The sequence below is a fragment of the Fundulus heteroclitus genome, chromosome 15 (assembly GCF_011125445.2).
Source record: "Fundulus heteroclitus isolate FHET01 chromosome 15, MU-UCD_Fhet_4.1, whole genome shotgun sequence".
Taxonomy (NCBI): domain Eukaryota; kingdom Metazoa; phylum Chordata; class Actinopteri; order Cyprinodontiformes; family Fundulidae; genus Fundulus; species Fundulus heteroclitus.
Genome location: NC_046375.1, coordinates 16,886,988 through 16,907,037, shown reverse-complemented (window position 1 = coordinate 16,907,037; position 20,050 = coordinate 16,886,988). Strand labels below are relative to the sequence as shown.

At 38.6% G+C, this 20,050-nt stretch overlaps 1 protein-coding gene across 10 annotated transcripts in view; it reads right to left on the bottom strand.

Annotated features, from left to right (window-relative positions):
- snap91b (synaptosome associated protein 91b) overlaps positions 1 to 20,050 on the bottom strand; it is a 40,580-nt gene that overhangs the window by 1,342 nt on the left and 19,188 nt on the right. The window contains exons 11-24 of one of the 10 annotated variants that reach the window (XM_036147559.1): positions 19,609 to 19,614; positions 18,855 to 18,867; positions 18,633 to 18,760; positions 14,810 to 14,883; positions 14,530 to 14,544; positions 13,784 to 13,954; positions 11,440 to 11,535; positions 8,047 to 8,283; positions 6,409 to 6,495; positions 5,837 to 5,914; positions 4,168 to 4,254; positions 2,368 to 2,429; positions 1,376 to 1,459; positions 1,188 to 1,298 (exon numbers count right to left, since the gene is read on the bottom strand). In XM_036147559.1, the coding sequence (XP_036003452.1) occupies positions 1,212 to 1,298; positions 1,376 to 1,459; positions 2,368 to 2,429; positions 4,168 to 4,254; positions 5,837 to 5,914; positions 6,409 to 6,495; positions 8,047 to 8,283; positions 11,440 to 11,535; positions 13,784 to 13,954; positions 14,530 to 14,544; positions 14,810 to 14,883; positions 18,633 to 18,760; positions 18,855 to 18,867; positions 19,609 to 19,614 (1,225 nt within the window). In that variant the 3' untranslated portion in view covers positions 1,188 to 1,211. The remainder of the gene's footprint in view (positions 1 to 1,187; positions 1,299 to 1,375; positions 1,460 to 2,367; positions 2,430 to 4,167; positions 4,255 to 5,836; positions 5,915 to 6,408; positions 6,496 to 8,046; positions 8,284 to 11,439; positions 11,536 to 13,783; positions 13,955 to 14,529; positions 14,545 to 14,809; positions 14,884 to 18,632; positions 18,761 to 18,854; positions 18,868 to 19,608; positions 19,615 to 20,050) is intronic. The other 9 variants (XM_036147550.1, XM_036147553.1, XM_036147552.1 and 6 more) reach the window with 9 other exon arrangements.

Sequence of the window (20,050 nt, the reverse complement as noted above, 5' to 3'; positions counted from 1 at the left end):
ACCTATGTTAACTATATACTTACACACATATCAAGAATCTTTTTTTAAATCTTTTTTATTGTCACCGGGTTTTTACCGTGGTGAAAAATCTTTTCAGACAGACACCGGCACACAAATAATATACACAGGTAGACACATCAGACATAGTATTTGCCCCTTTTTAATTTTGCCAAGAGTGCAAAAATAGTCTTTAAGGTCTGCTAAGACTTGTACTGACATGAATTAGTCGTTGCATGAATCAGTCACTCAGCTTCTTTGATGATACATTCATGCCTGCTGTAAACATATACTGAACTGTGCAACGAAAAAAATTCCTGACAAGTTAGTGTGCAAATATGCATTCACAGTTCGATCAGATAGACAGGCTAGGAATGGCAAAAATGGGGTCAAAATCACATATTTAATCCAAGATGGCTGACTTCCTGTTTGTTGTATGACATGAGTACAAGAGTTTTTGGTAGGTCTTGGGAAATTCTACAAGTGTACCAAATTCCATACCTCCATGACAAAGTAAGCTAAATGTAAAGGGTGTTTTGTTGAAATTTTCAAGGGGGCGCCATTTTGTTGAACTTGTGAAATCCTTAAGATGCATAATTTTACACAAGGCCTCACGCGTGTGCAAAACAGTGAATCTTCGTATATGTTAAGGCCTCCAAAAAGCCAATTCATTCTCCAGGAGAAAAAAAATGAAGAACAAAGAGTAAGATCACAATAGACCCAGATCACCCTGTAATCTTTGTCATTTGGGGCTCCTCAATAACTTTTGGAAGTTTGTTTTTAATAGTCCCAATTAGTTTAGTTGTAGATGTGGAAAACGTGGTAACACATTTGGTAAAAGAGGGGAGATATTAATAGCCATTGCTTCCAGGAATGATTTAAACATCTTCTCAGAAAAGAGTCCTCTCTGCTGGTCAAAGTGAAGAACAACGCTTTGGTGGCCTCTTTAAAGTCCATCTGCTCAGTATAATTAATGTGAAACACAATAACTTGGATTTAATTAGACATGTAAATGTATATTTGGGATGGAAACTTCAATAGTAGGGCACTATGTACTTTAAACAAGGAGTGTGTGTGTGTGTGTGTGTGTGTGTGTGTGTGTGTGTGTGTGTGTGTGTGTGTGTGTGTGTGTGTGTGTGTGTGTGTGTGTGTGTGTGTGAAGCTGGTTCATTAATACAGAGCACAGCTACCTTGGGGTTTATGGGTCAGGCAGTCTACATGAAGTCCTTAATATTCAGATCATCCAGAGCATTCCTTGGTGGTGCGGGCTTTCTAGGGCTTTGGGCCATTCCAGGAGACATCTGCAAACACACCTGATCTTAGCATTTACCCTCATTTTGCAAGTTTGCAACTGGTAGCACACTTGGGAGCTTATTACCGGTGCTCCTGGGTTGACTCCTGCAGCAGGGAAGCCTGGCCTGGCCATGGGCATCATGGGTGCTCCTGCAACTGGTGCCCCAGCCTTATACAAAGAAAAAGGGAGGGATAAACAAGCAGTTAAACAGAACGTCTAGCATCTGATGATAGAGGGAGGGACACCTAAGAAGCTGATTGTCCATCAATATCCAATAATGTCCAGTTGGAACATTACAGGACTGGACAGGAGGGGTCATCTTACCATGGTGAAGCTGGGGTAAGTCCCCATAAAAGGAGCAGGACCCATGGGAATTGTCTAAAGGTGTGGAGGGGATGGAGAACGAGGAGTATGGATGTTACCATATTACATATAACATAGACGAGAGATGCCGCAAAACCAACACATATAAAGATGAGTGCTGAATGCATTGATGCTTTCTAATGACACACAAAAGTGATGCTAAGGACAGACAAAACAGCACACGAGAAACAAAGACAAGCCCGCAACACAAAATCCTCATGTCAAGTGTAAAGTCCTACTCTTTACTGCCACATGCATAATGAGGGGAAACTACTGTTTGCCAAAAAAAGCAAATGTATCAATAAAGAGTTGAGCCACTGTATATGGAGCGAAATAAAGTACTCTGATTTCAATCACCCTTTAAACAGAAATAAAGCATATATCCCGAAGAATGAGACGTTGTTTCGAGTCATATAATTTCTCTCTTCATCACTCTCCAGTACACATTCCAGGAATAAAAATAAATTTTACCCAAACTACAAATTACACCTTCATGAATTTGTGGTGCTGCATGTTAAAATAGCAGCTTTGGTTTATAAGTCTGTGTGGAACGTGCCATCTTGTAGTCGCGCATCTCCAATTAAACCTGAGCTTTGAGTAATGCATAGATACTGGAGAACCAAATGAAGGCAACGCTTTGAGATTGCTGTGACAGGTGTGCCCTGGCTGTCATGCGGGTCCACTCCATGCTATAAGACACAGACAACATTTACCATGGGTGCACCCCAACTGGGGGGAGCTACCTGAGGAGCCGCTGCAGTTCCCATTGTGAGGTCTTGGAGCAGGAAAGACAGAGAGAAAGAGAGAGAGATTCTGCAAAATCACTGCTTTCATTTGCAACAATAAAAAAAAATCATACAACACTGTGCAAAAGTCTTCTGGTCGTGTTATGCAATTAATCTGACTTTCTTATAGCGCCCTAAGACTGAGCAACATGTATTCAGCTTTTGTTAAAATTATATCATTCAAACATAAAATGTTTGTTAAAGTTGATATAGTTTTATACATGACAAATACACAATTTGTCCCAATTTCATCGGGATTGTTGCAGATTCTCAGTCATCCAGGTCATCGCAATCATACGAGTTTCAACAGAAGGCAACTGGACTTCTCTTGTTTCTTGAATAAGGGTTTATCTTGGCTGAATAAAATACCTTTTTAGTTCTGAGCATGGTCTGGGAGTATAAGGCTTATAAGTTGTAGCCAGAACAATTACACTCAAAGGACCGTAAGGGTCACTAATATATTAGTTAAGGTCCCTATAATGGCTGTTAAGATCACAAATAGGTTGCTGTTTCAGAACTGAAGAAGCGTTTTGGATGAGAGGCAATACATTGAAGAAAGAAGAGAAGGACCTAAAGCTGAAAACTTGGCTTACAGTAGCAGATGAACTAAAGAACAATTCCCTTTTCAAGTCCTGTGTCAAGTCTATGCTAGATTGTTATAGTTTTAACATTTTATTTACTTAAAGTATTAACATTCTTATCAACCACGCATCAATCCGTACCAGTCTAGTGGACATTTCAAGTCTAATATCACATCTGATCATTTGAAATTATTTTATATGAACTAGTAAAAGTCACTCCAACTACTGTTACTATCTACAATCTAGTTTTAATAGTTGGATAAAAAATTCTCATAACTCAAGGGTCAACTGGCCTAAATGGGTATGAGAATGGGAATGAATAGAAAATGGGTCAATATTAATTTAGCAACAAATTGGAGCCTTTTAATGATCGTTTATCTCTCTAAATCCTCACAAAATATGGCGGCTATAGAAGTAAAGAAATACAAAGTGGTACAAGGACATGGGTATAAAACGGGTTGTGTATGCATTTAAAAAAAACATATAGGTGGAGACAAAATGGTAACATGTGGGTAAAAATTGGGGTTAAGATCAAATTCATCCAACTGGATAGTGATTTGCTTGAAATTTAAAATCTATTCAACTGACTAACTAAGATGTAAAATAGATGTAAACAAATAAATAGATACTAAAACATTGGGATTGATGTTTAAGCAGTAACTGATGCAAAAAAAATAAAAAACTATATTTCCACCTTTTACAGGGGTTAGCTAACTTCCTCCTATGTTTCTACATATAGCTAGACAAATGGTTAATCATATAAGGGACAGGCTTATTTGTTTTTGGAAGGATGGATGTATGTATGCATGTATGGATTTTTTGCCTTATTGCTCTCTAGACTGGAAGTAAGAAAAGTTTTGATTCTCAGAAATGGTTGAACAGGCAAAATGTAAGACAGATGGCCTGTGCAAAACTAGTTTTCTTTCCAGCATAGCTTGTCCAATGGGGGGAAAAGTCAATGTGTTACGCTGTAAAGCACTATGCAGGGTAAAGAACTCGACATCCTCTAAATCTCTGACAGTGATTTCATATTTGTTTTGCTGCACATCTTCCTTGTGAGGGCACCAGAGGGTATAGCAAGTGTATTCTCTAAACATGCACTATTTTTCACTATTTGAGTCTGCACTTATTCTAAATGGCTACTTACTACTTGCCATGTTAGCCATAGAGGTGTCAACATCACCCGCTTGAGGGGTCACTGTGGGCTTCATTATGTCGCCTAGCCCATCAAATACTACAGCAGGGAGGGAGAAGAAGAAAGGAAGGGCAGGATTGGGAGATTGAAGGGAGAAATTAGCATCCTGTGTGAGCTATCCTCACTCTCTACAACAACGCTGTAGCACATCTCCTTATTACTGGCGATTACTATGGCAACCAAAAGATGTCTCTATGACAACAGAGGAGTTGGACGGATCAATACTGAACACTGGGAGATGGCCAATTACAGTGAATTCAGATGATGACAAAGAATGTCTATATAATCTGCAAGGAAATGACAGTGAGAGCACATGAACACATGCAAACCTGAATGTAAGATTTCTTTAGAAATAAAAAAAGATCAAACATTTTAGTAGATAAACACACATGTAAAGAAACAAGTATCTCGCTGCCTTTATTCTAGCACTCCAGCCTGGATAAAGGCAGGTTACATGTTAAACACACCACATATTGCTGTTGTTTTACACAGCAAGTCTTTGTCAGCATCTGGTGGCGGAGGGGACAGCGCAGTGGAGCTGCGCCACTGCAATGCAATGCACTGTGGGAATATAGCATGTTAAAGAGCAAGGCAACTCACCCATTCAAATGGCAGGAAGCAAGAAATGAGCCAGCCCAAGAGCCAGATGGAAAAAGAGAGCAGGGGAGAAGCGTGGGAACAAGAGAGGATAGCGAAAAAAAGCAGAGATGCCAAAGTGAGAAAGAAATGTTGAGTTTCTGAAGTTGCGCATAAGAAAAAGACTAGTAGAGGTTTCAAAAGGGGGAAAGAGAAAGAGTTAAGCCATAAAGAAGCATTTTAGCAGACTTTAGATATATGGGAACAGTGGCACTGATTGAGATGAGCATGAACCAGATGGAAGAGGAACATTTTTAATTGATAACATTGAAGGAACTTACCATTCTCAGACTGCATCAACCAATTCAGTAGTGTGCAAATCTGGTGCCTTGCACTGGACGTTTTCACATCTTCCCTGTGAGTGCTGTTTAGATAGAATGCATCTAAACAATGTCTAAATTCATAGATGTTTAGGTGAAATTTGTTACGTTTTCTTTTAAACTTTTTTTTTCCACAGCCTTTGTGACATTCTCTCAGTTCTGCCTCGTCTCTGTGTTACAAACAGCTCTCACAGTGTGAAAATGTGAAAAGGTCCAAGGGATATGAGGACTTTTGCAAGGCATTGTATGCACATTACTTACTTATTACAATAATATTATATAGGCACCATTCAAATTCAAACCATTTAACAACCAGATGGGGTCTTCACAAAAAACAAAGGGATAAATTAAAAAGGGAAGATACCTGCAACCTATCTCTTGCACAAGTAGCAACGTTAGTAGACACAATGTATATCTAGTTTGACAGGTTCACACCACCAAGGATGCCATCAATATAATCCTCTTTGATGATGTGCTGATACTGGGATAAATGCTGAGACAAATACTTGCAGATAAAAAGAATAAAAACACATACAAACATATTTGAATTAGTTCTGTAACTCCATGGTAAAGACAAGGTCACTGGTTAAGCCCCAGCATAAATCAGTTGTCTCTTCCTCTGTGCATGAAAACTTGTAAAAGGTTTATTACACGTGACGATTTACCTGACATGAGCTCAGAACCTGGAGCGGCAGCAGCAGGAGCAGCAGCAGCAGCAGCTGGGGCATCCCCTCCTGTGGACTCTGTTGCAGGTCATCCGAAGCATGACCACATCATGCCATGTCGGGCCGCAAAACGTTGTACCATTTCCAGCGCAGCATGAGGGCAAACAAGGGTAATAATCAGCCTTCTGGTTCAACGCTGCTAATTTCAGACAAAATAGTGCGAGTTAAAAATGATGTTGCAGCACAAATCAAAACACACAGCAAATGAAAAATTCTCCTAACTTCTTTTTCATTGACACAGTCAACATAATTCAAAACACATATGCCCTGTAATCTCAGTCAACCACGTGGTGCATGTGATAGTGAAACAACTAGAAAGGGGACCCCCCTATTCAGTAACAGATGCATAGAAATACTGGCAACCGATGCATATTCTGTAGCTGTAACCATAGAAGCAAAAAATAAATAAATAAATAAAAATCATGAGTTCACTTTACAGCCTCCTCTTCATTGATGTTTTTTCAAGAACCATGGAGACAGATTGAGGGCAGACAGTCGTTTGTGTTACCCACCACCAAACAAGCTCATGATGCCTCCTGTGTCAATTTTGGATGGTGGTGCAGAGGAGAGGGTGGGTGCAGGGGAGCTGAACAAATCGGCTAGAGAAGGCAGGAGGTGGAGACGATGTTAAGAACCCAACACGCAGAGACATAAACGCACTTAGAGCAATCCTTGTCATTTATTATGATGCATTATCAGTTGCAGTGCACGCAGTACATGCTGAATATGGAAAATAGGTAAGAAACAAAAGTAAATGGTTCAAACAGCTCAATAGCTTTTAGCTGACCTGTAAGAGAGCAATCTCATCTACTTTGTCTGTTCCCTGATCAAAGCCAAGGACAAAGCTGAAAGCAAACACAGCACAAAAGATTGGGAGAATAGGAAGGTGCACGCAAGATTGCAAACCCGGTACAGAGGGGTACCTGCTGAAAACAAGTCAGTGCTGGGTAAGGGGTCCGTTTTGGAGAGGCTTGAGTCTGGCATGGAGTCAAACATATCTATGAAGGCGTGCGCACCAAAACAAAACAGAAACAAATACATGTTTTTTAAACTGTTGATGAGACTCACAAACAGGAAAGTTGCAAACATACAGAGGCATTGAAAAGACACGCCTCGTGGGCTTGAATGTCACATTAATTGTGAAGCATTTGAATAATTTTATTATGGTGACTGTTCATACAACATATCTTTTGTTTAATCTTAACTAATGAATTTCAGTTCCAACGCTCTGACCAAAATGCTCACCATCAAGTAAAAGACAATGGGTTCAGATGTTCAGGCCCCAGTTACAAAACACCAAGGCTGAAACCTGCCATGACTGGAAGCTGAGGGTCCAGGCCAAGAAAGAAGCCAGTTTATCTAAATAAACACCTTCAAACTTGACACAAATTTGCAGCCGTTCAAATGGCAAAGCCAACTGATTTTGGGAGAAAAGCTTTTTGTTCAGATGAGACAAAGATTAAGCTTTCTGGCCACAATGACAGAGGAGCAGACTGAGTGAGGCTTTAAACAATGAGAAAATGGTACCAGCTGTCAGGCATAGTGGTGGCAATATCCTGCTGAGGCTTTGTTTTGCTAAACGTTGTACTGGTGTGTTGCACAAAATGGGTGAACTAGTGAAGTTCTTCGATTTTAAGGCAAATCAAACTTGTACGCAATTGGTTCTGACAATGGAGAAAGCAGGTTAACACTGCACATCTTGGGCAGACATGAACCTTACCATCCCGGCCGAGATGATTGGTCAATCTATCTGCCTCAAGCATGTTAACAGCTACATAAGGTTTTTAGTTTCTTTCAAATTTCCTAATGGACATAAATCATGGAAGGTTTATGCATATATTAGAGCTGGTATAACTCTGACTAGGTGTGAATTAGAGAAATCAATTGTATGCATTGAATCCTTGCTGTATGTTGTATGACCTTTTCCACTCCAAACAACAGTTTAAATGCAGTCTTAAAGGCCTAAGAATTCAAATCACAACCATGCTCCTGTCAAGGGTATCTAAATCTTTCAAAGGTATTGAATGCAGAAAATAACATAAATAATAAGGGAATACAAGATAGTAGAGGACAGATTTATCTAAGCAGTATCAGATCAGTTAAATCAGGAAGATGTAAAACACAAAACCTCTCATATGCCTCATGTTTACCACCAAAAAGGTCCGTCGAAGGGCTGGTGATGTCGGTGGCTGAAATGGTTGCAGTGGTGGTGATGGTGGTGGATGTGGAGATGAAGAGCGGTGAAGGGGATGGGGAAGGGGAGGGCTGAGTCTCCATAGAGCTAAAACAGACGTCCAGTGAGCTATTGTTCTCCACTGTCATCATCCCAAAAAGATCTAGACCTGAAGATGTAGCGTTGGTATTGCCATCCGACGAGGCAAAAGGGTCTTTGGGGTTAAGGAATTTAACATATGGAGAGGAAGAGGGAATGTTAGACAACGGATTTAATACAAAACAAGAGGATTTTAAGGATGGTGACTCTGAAAGAAAGTTTAACGTAATTCAAGGTGGAAATGTTGCCTCACTTCATAAAACTTTGTATTTGATATTTGACCAACAATGTTTTTACTCTGTAGAACATTCACACACTTCACACTGCTTTGAATGTCTCATTTAACGGAGATGAAAATAGTGCAGTTAAACATATGGGGTTGAAGAAAGCATGTGAGGAATGAAAGGGAAAGAGAATATGCCGAAATCCAACCCACTCCAGCTGTCAGTGGGAATATTTACAACTAAAATAGCTTCTGTGATGGAAAAAAAAATGCAAATAAACTGGAGCAAAAAGTAACTGCTGTTACAGCTTTTTAAACCTTCCCAACCTAGGGAAACAGGACTGTAAAATCAGGTCAGTGTCATTTCAGTGTATTAAAGAATCATTGCAGAACACCTCCTGGTATGAAAAGACAAGCGTTATGCCAATGTTTTGTACTTGATAGGAAAATACATCATCCTGTCAAATGCTGTTGGTTTCGGGCAAAAACCTTGTCTCATTTTTGTTTGATTGAGAACATCAACTCTAACGGGGGGAGTGGTGGCCTAGTGGTTAAAGCAGGGTGTTTGTGTCCTAGAGAAGCTGCAAGGTTCTGGGTTCAAATCCCACAGACTGCCACTCTGTGTCCCTGAGCAAGGCCAGTAACTCCAGAATGCCCTGGGAACCGCACAGAAGCAATCCAAGCAAGATATTGTGTGTTTTTTTTCATTTGCTCAAAGGTTTAATTGTTGGAGATATGAGGTTATTGTCCAAAGCAGCAATTCATAGAGAAACATGTGCGGAAATGCAACTGTTTTTGTTTTCCAGAGAATATAAATAAATAATATCCTTCAGATGCAGCTGACCACACACCACATATCTCTTGATATCCAGACAGACAAGTAACCTCTCTCCAACTGTTTTACAGGCCAATGGATGGTGGTAAAGTCCAATAGCTTCTTTAACATTTCAGGTTTTAGCTAAGATATGCACCAATTCTTTACAATAAAAGTTCCCCAGCAAAACCTCACCCCCACTACCCCATATCATGTAAGGAAGTCTGCTGCTGGTACCACTAGTTCCTCCCAGCTGGATTTGTAGACGTTGCTATAGAGAGGCTCAAAACCAAAAAGTCAGCAGTACCTTAATAGCAGGTGTACCTATTGTGAGTCTACTTGTCTGTTATTTGTTAAACAAAGAATTAATGAACATTAGTAGAAAAAAACAGTGTCTTAGATGTATCATGTAGGTCAGTTAAACTGCTTTGCTGTCCAGCCTCCGTTTTCAAGCACACCACATTTCGTGTATCTTCCTTCACTGAGCTAGTTCAGCTGGCTGTGTCTTCAACAGTTGGTCTTCCAGCTTCTATACTGCAGTAATGTCTAAAAACCTCCAAACATCCTCCCTATCTCAATCAAAAACTGAAAAAACTGCCATGTGTGTCTTTGTGTAAGTTTGGCAAATCTAAATTAACCAGTTCCAGCACATATTTTAACAACAAAGCCTTGATTAACTTGAGAAGAATGGTAACTACATCACACGCAAAAAAAAGTATATACAGCAATGAAAATGTTATTCTTAGTAAGAAAATGTTTATGTTTCTCTCCTAGACATAGCTATTTCCTGAGCCTTTACAGTGACTAACTGGATGTGCTCTCTTTCATCTTTTAGACTTGAAAACTGGTTTAGAGCTTACCTGCTTAGCTGTGTTTCTTTCCCACATGAAGCCATTAATGGAAGTAGCACCGCCATTATCCTTTCACTTTTCTCTCATTTTGAAATTATTCCTGGATCAGTGCTTCTGTGTATTTATTTTATTTTTTTTATGCTCCGTCTTCCCAAACCCCCAGTCATGTGTCTGATGGTCATTCACACTGAGTCTGGTCCTGTTGGAGGTTTCTTTCTGTGTTTTTTCTTTCTTTCTATTGTTGCTACATGCATTCTCTGTATTAAGGATTACTGCAAAGTGAGCTGTTGTTGTATAGTTAATGAATGATTCATTCAATCATCAAAATCAAAACACTTTGTTAACTGATTCGTTAATTTCTTAGTTCAGTAAGAAAAAGTGCCAGCGTGACAGTCAGGTGAAAATTGTGCATTCTGTATCGCACAGAATGTGTGACAAAGATTCAATCAATGATAGACACAGCACCACTCCAGTACAGTAGGTGTACTGTGAATCAGGAGGTGATCCGTTCACGCTGTGGCTGTGCTGGAGAGGCACTGGGTCACAGCGTGAATGGATCACCTCCTGGCACATGTAGTGCTCACATACTGTGCTATAGCGCTGTGTCACAGCGTGAACAAACCAGATCCTCATTTGTGCAGTATGTGGAATGGATTGCTGTTCCCATCACTAAAGTCAATGACACATGTGGTAACAAGCTCATATAGAATGAATGAATGCTGCAAGTCAATGACTTGATGCAATCTGCTTGGTTTTCTTAGATATAAAACGGTTTAAACAATCCGTCTGTAGATAGAAAAACGTTTTAACCAATGTGTCCGTATGATTCGATAGACTTGTGCAATACGTCTTGAGACGACGTGTTGTGAATTGGCGCTACAGAAATAAACTGAATTGAAACTGAAAACTCAAGTTAAATATTGCATCGCTAATCATTTCCAAAAATCATCAGCAAACAAGGGCCAAATTTCTTACGCTTTAAACTATTTTATACAAGTTCCACCTGAATCCATAATTTTGCTTCATATTTCAACAGCCGAATTATTTACAGGCGCATGTGATCCAATAGTGCTTTCTGGAAGCATTTACTAGATATGATCCACACATGACAAGGGCATTGGTGGCTTTATTTGAGTCACTGAGCGTGGCTCTCCTTGGAAGGAACAATAAAGCATTGAGATTTTGGTCTCCAGGGAGATGATAAAACATGCCATTTTTATCAAAAAGAATGGCATCCACTGAAATATTGTGCAGACTTTAGTTATAAACTAGGAGCCATCACAAGAAAGCAAAGAACAAAATGGAATAAGTTTTCTATATTTACACCGACTTTAGCACATTCGCACCCAAGCAGACCATGCACACATATATACAGTCACCCACCAGCTCCAGAGTTAGTGACTGGCGTGGACGAAGCAGCAGCCCCACCCTCTGCTGCAGCAGTGGCCTCAGTAGAAGGAGCAGGTGTAGCAAAGGCATCTGTCGTTCGCACAAACCCATGGACAGAAACAGCAACAGATGGCAAGAAGACAGACGCATAGATGAAAGAAGAAAAGGAAAAAGTCAAGAGATTCTTGGAGGTAAAGAAAGTATAAGGAAAACTAGGATAAAGCATTTGCATTAGAGGATACATTAGGAACTGTTTTTATTTGTTGCAAGATGTTAAAAAACAGATTTAAAAAAAGCTGTGGTACAAAACATTAGTGACTGGCGGATGAGTGGATAAATGGGTTTACAGACAGGAGGCAGTACACACAGAGATCAGAATAAGCCATTTATCCAATGCTGCAGGTGCCATTTAAAAATTTGGCCAAATTGTAGGGTTTCATGGCATTGCTTCTTAATGAAATAAAAGCAAAGCATGCCAGCTTATCAAACAAGATGCATGTGAAAATGAATTTGGCAGGGTCTTTATCTGCAAGCCAGCTGTGTGCGAAGTACTGAAGGAAGACTGATGTGTGGTCATAATAAAAATAAATGTAAATAGCCATGTTATCTACATTTTTTTTCACTTGGATTAGGCCAACAATTTAAGATTTAATTAGAAATATGAATGTAGAATTTATGAAATACAGAATTACAGTTGAAATTAATTAATACCATTTTGATACCGTTGTTATTCTATGATAAACTTTGTTAGGATATATTACTAAAAGATAACTTCAATAGGTTTAACCTGCTTCAGAGTACAGGCTTCTGTATTGACATTTTACATTGTTGCTTTAATTATGCACAGCCATTCCAATTACACTGAAAACCAATTAAAGTGGCTTATTTGGTTTTAAATTTTTCATTTATTTTGGGGGGTCTGTGTAAATTATTTATATACAGTGGAATTTTTATCCACACTTTTCACAACATCATGTTCTCCTTTTCATATGTGCTTAAATCAAATAATAAAAGAGCACATAATAAAAAGGCAGACACTGGCTTATAGTGAGAAGAATGTGCATCAGTGCCGATAGTAGTGACTTTTAGATGAATTGTTTGTATCGTGCAAAATATTTTTTATCAGCCTACAGTGCCATTCAAAAGTAATTATCCCCTTACAGGTTTTAAGGTTATTTTTCTTCTTCTTCATTTTGGTCACCCTTAAATGTTTCAGATTTACAAACATATTTTGACATACAAAATAATCTAAGTGAAATCAAAATACCGTTTTCAAAAGATTATTTTATTTATTAAAGAAAGCAAGAAGATATCTGCACCCCTTGTTAAATCATTAATTAGCATGTCACATTTTTTGCATTCAGTTTCACCAGCCATACCCGGGTCTTATTACTGCCATGCCGGTAGCATCAAAAATTTCCTAAAATAGAATCTATCTGTCAATATAAAGTGTGCTAAAATATCCAATAAAGCAACACTTCATACCCTGATCTAAATAATTTCAAGAACATATTAGAAAAAAAGTCACAGACATCTATCAGTATGGAAGAAAATACAAAGCCGTTTTTAAGTCTTTGGGACTTCAGCGATCTACTTAGAGAGCCATTATCCCAAAATGCATAAAACATGGAATAGATCCTTCTCAGGGGCGGCAGGCCTATCAAGATTACTCCAAGATATTCAGGACGTCACATAGAAACCCAACACATCATCTAATGCACCACAAGCCTTGTTGAACACTAAAAACATAACAATTTACCAATATAGATATCTCGATGATCTGAAAATTTGGGGGAAAACATTCTGAAGGTTGACGAAACCCAGGTGAAACTTTCTGCAAAGTGCATGTCCAATTATATCTGGTGTAAAACTAATAAAAAAAAATAAAAAAATCATACCCACGGTAAGGCCCTTGGAAAACCCGTAATGTGGCTGGATTAAAACTATTTTGCAAAGATCAGTGGGCCAAAATCCCTCCTTAGCGATATAAAAAACCTACTACCAGTTTTTAGGTTTAGGGGCCAATTGCTTTTTAACACAAAGCCAGAATTGTGTGGATAACTTTTTTCCATTAATAAAAAAAATTATAATTTAAAAATTGCAATCAAAACTTTCTCAGATTATTGTTGCTTGATACAAAAATGTGTTTAATTTCTGAAACATTTAAGTTGTACAAAAAAGTAAAGAACTGAAGAAATCTGAAAGAAGGCAAATACTTTGACAGTGCATGCTTAATGTGATTGAGAATGTGTCTGTGTTTTTGTGCTGTGAGATGGGTTTCAGGGTTGAGCTTTCCAGAGGTATTCCTTTTCAGAGAATTTTCTGGAAGCCCACTGACCTCCCAACAGATCCATATTGGTGGCACCAGGGGAAGTGGCAGCTGGTGTGCTAGTAGGAGGAGCTAGAGAGACGTTGGGTTCTGCCGCTGCAGGAGTGGGCGCTGCTGCTGCAGGGGAGGGGGCAGCCTCTGCGGCGAGTGGGGTTTCAGAGAGCATGGAATCACCCATTTCTGCCAAGGGGGTAGGTGTGTTTCAAATCCCCCCCAAAAAAAGGCAGCAACGTAAACCCAGAGGGAGCAACCAAAATAACGAAGGGGTCACCAGAGTGACACAGAAGAAAAGAAGTTAAAGCAAAATTCCAATTAAATTAAACCATTTCGTATAATTTAGATTCAAACGACAAAAATAAATTACAAACATAACCCGGACCACCCGGTAAAAACCAATAGATAAAAAAAATGGCCAAATAATAAAAGTAGCCCCCATATTAAACCAAATACAGACAATGGAGTATGTGGAGGGAGGGGAGAGAGAAGGCAAAGAGAAACAAAGAGAGTACTCAGACTAAAAAGAGCAGCTTGAGGAGACAAACAGGGAGTTAAGCATGTCACATTGGTACTATACTAAAGTCTAGTTAATATTAAATTGAAACTCAAACACAGGTGAGTCAATGTCACTTTGACTCTATGTTAGAGTTTACAAGAAAAGATAGTTGGTTACGTCAAGACAATCTAGTGGATAATTTATAATTACACTATCCTTGGCAAGAGATTAGAGGTTAAACACAGAGGTTGGTGACACTCACCTGATCCAAGCAGATCTAGGATGGCAAACAAATTAAGGTATAGGAAAAACAGGAATTTCATTAGACTGAATTCATGGTGAAAGGTTCCTACAATAGATGCCAAAACAATCTTTTAAAACTTTTATTTTCTTATTAGCAGCCACTGTAAAACTAACCATATTGAAGTTTGCCAAGACACAGAGAGTACTTCTTTTTTGTTGCAACTTCCATTCATTGTGTCCAAATGGCATTATATTCAGCCCAGTTGTTGGAGCTGATTCGACTGAAAGGAGCTTCTTACCTCCCCAAGATGTTGTTCCACCTGATGGTGCTGAGGGACCAGTGGAGGCCAGAGGATCCAGGTCCAACAAAGAACTAAAGAACAGCAAAAATCATCAAGGTCAGTTTCTGGGTGGTCTAATTTTAAATTCTTTAGACATATGTTTCTATTGCATATTGAAGTTCAATAAAAAAAACTATGTATACGTTTTCAGGGGTTTAATGGAGAAAAACACCAAGTTTATGTTGAGTGTAAATTTGTCTTTTTCAAGTATTTTGCCTGTCTTCCTGGGATAGTGGATCAGCTTCTGGTCCAAATTCTCACTAATGAGGGTCCAGTCTTCTCAGTTTTGAAATTCATCCCATTTTCCCCTGCTACCTTTTGAAGGTTGAACTCAGGGTAACTTAATAATTTTGATCCCGAGCCATTAGGTTATCACTTTAGACTCATAACACAGTGCTTTATAATACTTGAAAAAACACTGCTCATCACCAAATGGCTCCTTGGCAAAGTTTCTCTTGGAGGATGTTTTAATACCATTCTTTGTTGATGACAGTGTTTTTAGCAAAACGTTTGAGCTTGTTCACCTTATCTTCTCTGGTTTTCAAGTCAGTCCATTTTTGAAAGGTGGCAAATACAGTAGTCTGAAGGTGGGCATCAACTTTACCAAACTTAATACTTCCTGGAGAATGTCGGTATGTGCTTGATTTTCTTTCTTGTAGAGCTATTGGGATCATTGCTGCCCCTCTTGACACAAGGCAATGATTCACAAGTCTCCAACTCACTGTGCATGCAGAAACAGTAAAAAAAAATACACTCAACAGTCCAGGAAGTATTAAGTTTGTCATAATATTAATAGTTGCTTGAATGTGGGCCTTTGTCCAAGGATCTGGAAGGAAGCTAAAGTTATTCCTTTACCTAAGGATACTAAACCTGCTTTTAATGAGGGGAACTCTAGACCAATAAGTATTTTACCTGTTTTAAGTAAAATTCTGGAAAGGTTGGTACATGCACAAGTTCAACATTATTGTGTAACAAACAAACTTTTCACAGACTCTCAACATGCATGTAGAGCTGGCCACTTAACCTCTACTGCAATGATTCATATGACTGATGACTGGCTTAAAGCGATAGATAATTATATGTTGGTAGGTGTTGTGTACCTGGATTTTAGTGCTGCTTTTGACATTCTTGACCATACTTTTTTAGCTGAGAAACTTACGTTTTATGTTTTTTTCCTCATTAAAGTGGATTGAAAGCTATCTGTCTTTTAGATCACAAAAGGTTTATCTGAATGGAAGCCTCTTCAGTAGAAGAAGTTTGGAGTGTGGAGATCCACAGGGAAGCTGCTTAGGTCCTTAACTTTTCTCAATATTTACTAATGATCTAGCTTGGGCTACAAAAAATGCCAGAACTATCCTGTAGGCAGGTGATACCACTTTGTATTATGCTGCACCTTCATGCAGTGAATTAAATCAGGTTTTGAGCAGAGAACTTAACGTTGTATATGATTGAGTGGTGTGTAACAAACTGGTCCTCAACATCTCTAAGACTAAGTGCATGTTGATTAGTTCAAGGCACAAGCTATCAGCAAGCCTAAAGCTTGATTTAAATTTTTGTGACTTGATGGTTCAACAAGTTGAAAGTGCCAAACTCCTTGGTGTGATGGTAGACAGTTCTCTGTTTTAGTCTCATCACATTATTTTTTACTGTTCTGAAAATGGGAAGAGCAATTAGTGCCGCAAGGAAATGTTGCTCTTTTGTCCCCTTTCATGTCAAATAGTTCAGAGTCTAGTCTTATTTCATCTTGACTATTGCTCTACAGTGTGGACATCTGCTGCCAGGGGTGAACTCAAAAAGCTCCAGGTTGTTCAGAACAAGGCAGCACGGTTGGTACTGGGCTGCCCCATTAGATCTAATGTCAACTAGTTGCATGCCCACCTTTCCTGATTTACGGTTGAGAACAAGTTGCTTTTTGATACACTTGTGCTGTTTAAGTCAGTCATGAGCAGTAATGTTCCAGCTTTTCTACATTCTCAAATTGTTTTTAGTAATTCTGTTCATGATTAAAACACTAGAGGTTCAAGTAATGGGCAGCTTGTTTTACCAGGTCCAAAAACCAATGCTCCATAGAGATCTTTTATATATAAATCATTGTGTCTTTGGAATAATCTACCTCAATACATATGCTGCACTCAGTAAATTATCTTTTAAAAAGATTCTGAGACTCCATTTGATCCATTACTTTGTACTTTTGGCCACCCTCATCCCTTCCTTGAATGCCCTTTAGGAGAAGGACCAGACTGAACCTTCAAAAAAGCTTCACTTTCAGTGAATAGGATCTTTCACTGAAAGGTTATTTTCTTTATGGTTAGCAGTGGTTTTCTCCTTGAAAATCTTCCATTGATACAAGTTTTGTCCAATCTCTTTCTCACATCAGAAACACCGACCTTCACAAGTGAAACCTGCTGCACTTTGGATTTTGTTCTGGATCCTTTGGTGGCCTCTTGGAGGTGTTGAAAATGCGTTCTTGGAATAAATTTGACACTTTGACAAATCCTTGCAGAGTTCACCTCATCTCATTTTCTTTCTCTGTTTGTGGATAATTACTCTCACTGTGGGTCATTGGAATCCCAAAGCCTAAAGAATGGCTTTGTAACCTTTTCCAGATTGATAGATGTTAGTGACTTTGTTTCTAATCTGTTTTTTAATTACTTTAGATCAATTCATGATTTGTTGCTCTTTCATGTTCATGTTTTTATGGTGAATGGTAAATGGCTTGTACTCGTATAGCGCTTTATCAAGTCAGACGACCCCAGAGTGCTTTACACTACAGTCAGTCATTCACCCATTCACGTACACATTCACACCCTGACGGCAGACATGACAAGACACAAGTAGCCTAACAGCATGCTGTCACAGGTTCTATTTAAATACATTTATTGACCTTACAGGTCTGGCAGTAATTAGCCCTGGGTGTAGCTAATATAAGTAAACTAAGAAATGTTATTAATTGGTCATTCCATTATTTACACAACATTTTCACGCAGGGCTAGGTTGATTTAGATAGTTTTACTAATAAAAAAAAACCTTTTGAAAACTGCATTTTGTAATTACCCAGGTTATCCTTGTTATTAAAATGTGTCTCATGATCTGTAACATTGAAGTGTAACAGTAAAGTAGATATCTCTAAGGGGACACATTCCCAATGACAATATTATGGCATAATTTCAATAAATGTGAGCTTAATTTTGCATGTCAGAGACAACAAGTTTAGAATGTTCCTGCTACACTGCAATCTAAGATATGATTTGAACTACCCTTATTTAATTTACAGTACATTAACTTGTTTAATATTTAAGGGAGCAATAAGTAAAATTTCACCACCAGGTGGGCTGCTGACCAAAACAAAATGTGTGACGAGCCATGCTTCTCTCTCTTCCTCCACTCCAGCTGCTACCCAGCGGCCCCTTTCCCCTTCCCTTCTCACCCATCGCCTCGTATGCGCATAATGGCAAAGGATAAATACACAGCAAAACTGCATCACCTTTCAGAGCTACATGTCAAGTGAAGAAGTAAGTAATTCATAACTTTATAATTAAGTTAGCAAGAGAGCGTTTAGATCCGTTGGGCATGCTGTCCACCATTTTGCTCCTATGCTACACTGCTCTGACGGTGCCATTTTATGGGCAGAGAGGGGCTAAGCCCTTAGTTCTTCACATCACTATTTTTCACTTCTTTCTATCTAAAATGATTAAAAAAAATTCCCATAAGCCATCCATGTTGTTTGTCCTGATTATAATTAAGAACACTATCAATTGATGTCAAATGACTATAAACTTACTCTTCAGCTGGTTCAGGCGCAGCGGCGGCAGCAGCAGCACTGTCCCCAGGAGGCGGCTGCAGTGTAGGAACGGCATTTGAGGATTTGGCTGGAGTCGACGTTGGAGACACATTGTTTGTTGGAGACCCCTGGATCATAGATGGCAAAGCCCATTCAAATTGGTGCATCAGACATTAATGCAAAGCAAATTACATAAAGCATTAATTTAAAAGGACTTCTGACCTTTGTTGGAGACCTGGGAGTGGAAGAAAAAGAGTAACCGTGAGTAGTGTGTTTGGGCTAATAAATTCTACTCAAAACAAATAGAAAGATAAATAGGAAACCAAGTGGATACCCAATACAGATTACAATAAATGTGATCCCATGAAGAGTTATAGTAATTTCCAAAGTGACTAACTGTGACTTGAATTGAACTTGTACAACAGACGGGGTCAAAATATTATTGATTTTTACTCTTTCAGTCAAATTCACTTTGGAAAAAAATCCTCTTCACACATTGATTCACATTTCATATATGGCAGTACAGGTGGCTTGCAACTTATTTAAACATGTGTCTTCCTCAGAGATCACACATGTAATCACTGCACCAGAACACATATTTCCACATGTGAATTAAGTTGTGGGCATTACCTAAGGCAGATTTTTTTTTACATGACATATCAAATAATTCACTAGAAAGCTTCTCACTAAAGCCCCTTCTAAAAATAATAAAATATACTACAAAGAACAAAACTTGTGCTTTTTCTATAAACTGCTGATTTGTCTCAGTTCTAACACAATGTTTGTTTCTTTTTTACTTAAGGAAGTAAAGATAAGCTAAAGTTGCACCAGATTCTAACAGGTTATTATACAGCAACATAATTCACATGTGACTAATATGACAATGTACCTTTTTGGTGGGTTAATAACAGTAAACACACAAAGATAATCTTCAAGCAATTATTAAGCTTTGGACAAAACAATGATGTCTGCTCACCCTTCACTGGTGTTTCCAAAATCAACACAAAGGAGAACAAAAAGAACAAAAGTTAAAGGAAATGAAAGAAATATTGGTTTATACCAACATTACACTTGGCTTCACAAACTAAAAAGCAACCAAATAATCTATTCAAACCAGTCTTTAGGAGTTGTAACTTAAAGTAAGCCACTAGAACCTCTGTGATATTATAATTTCCAAATTATACTTTCTCCTCAGTTTTTGTAAAATTTTTAAGTTGAAATGTTAATTTTAAAATATCTGGGGACTTGTGAGGCAGACCACACATTTACTGAAAAAAACAATCAAACCCTCCAAAGGAGCAGTTTTAGTGTAGATCCCATACCAGCATTTCATTTTTAAGTAGCTGCCACGATGAAGCACGATTGCCTTAAAAGTGTTTGCTAGAGTACCACCATGTCGACAGACATTTCAAAACAGT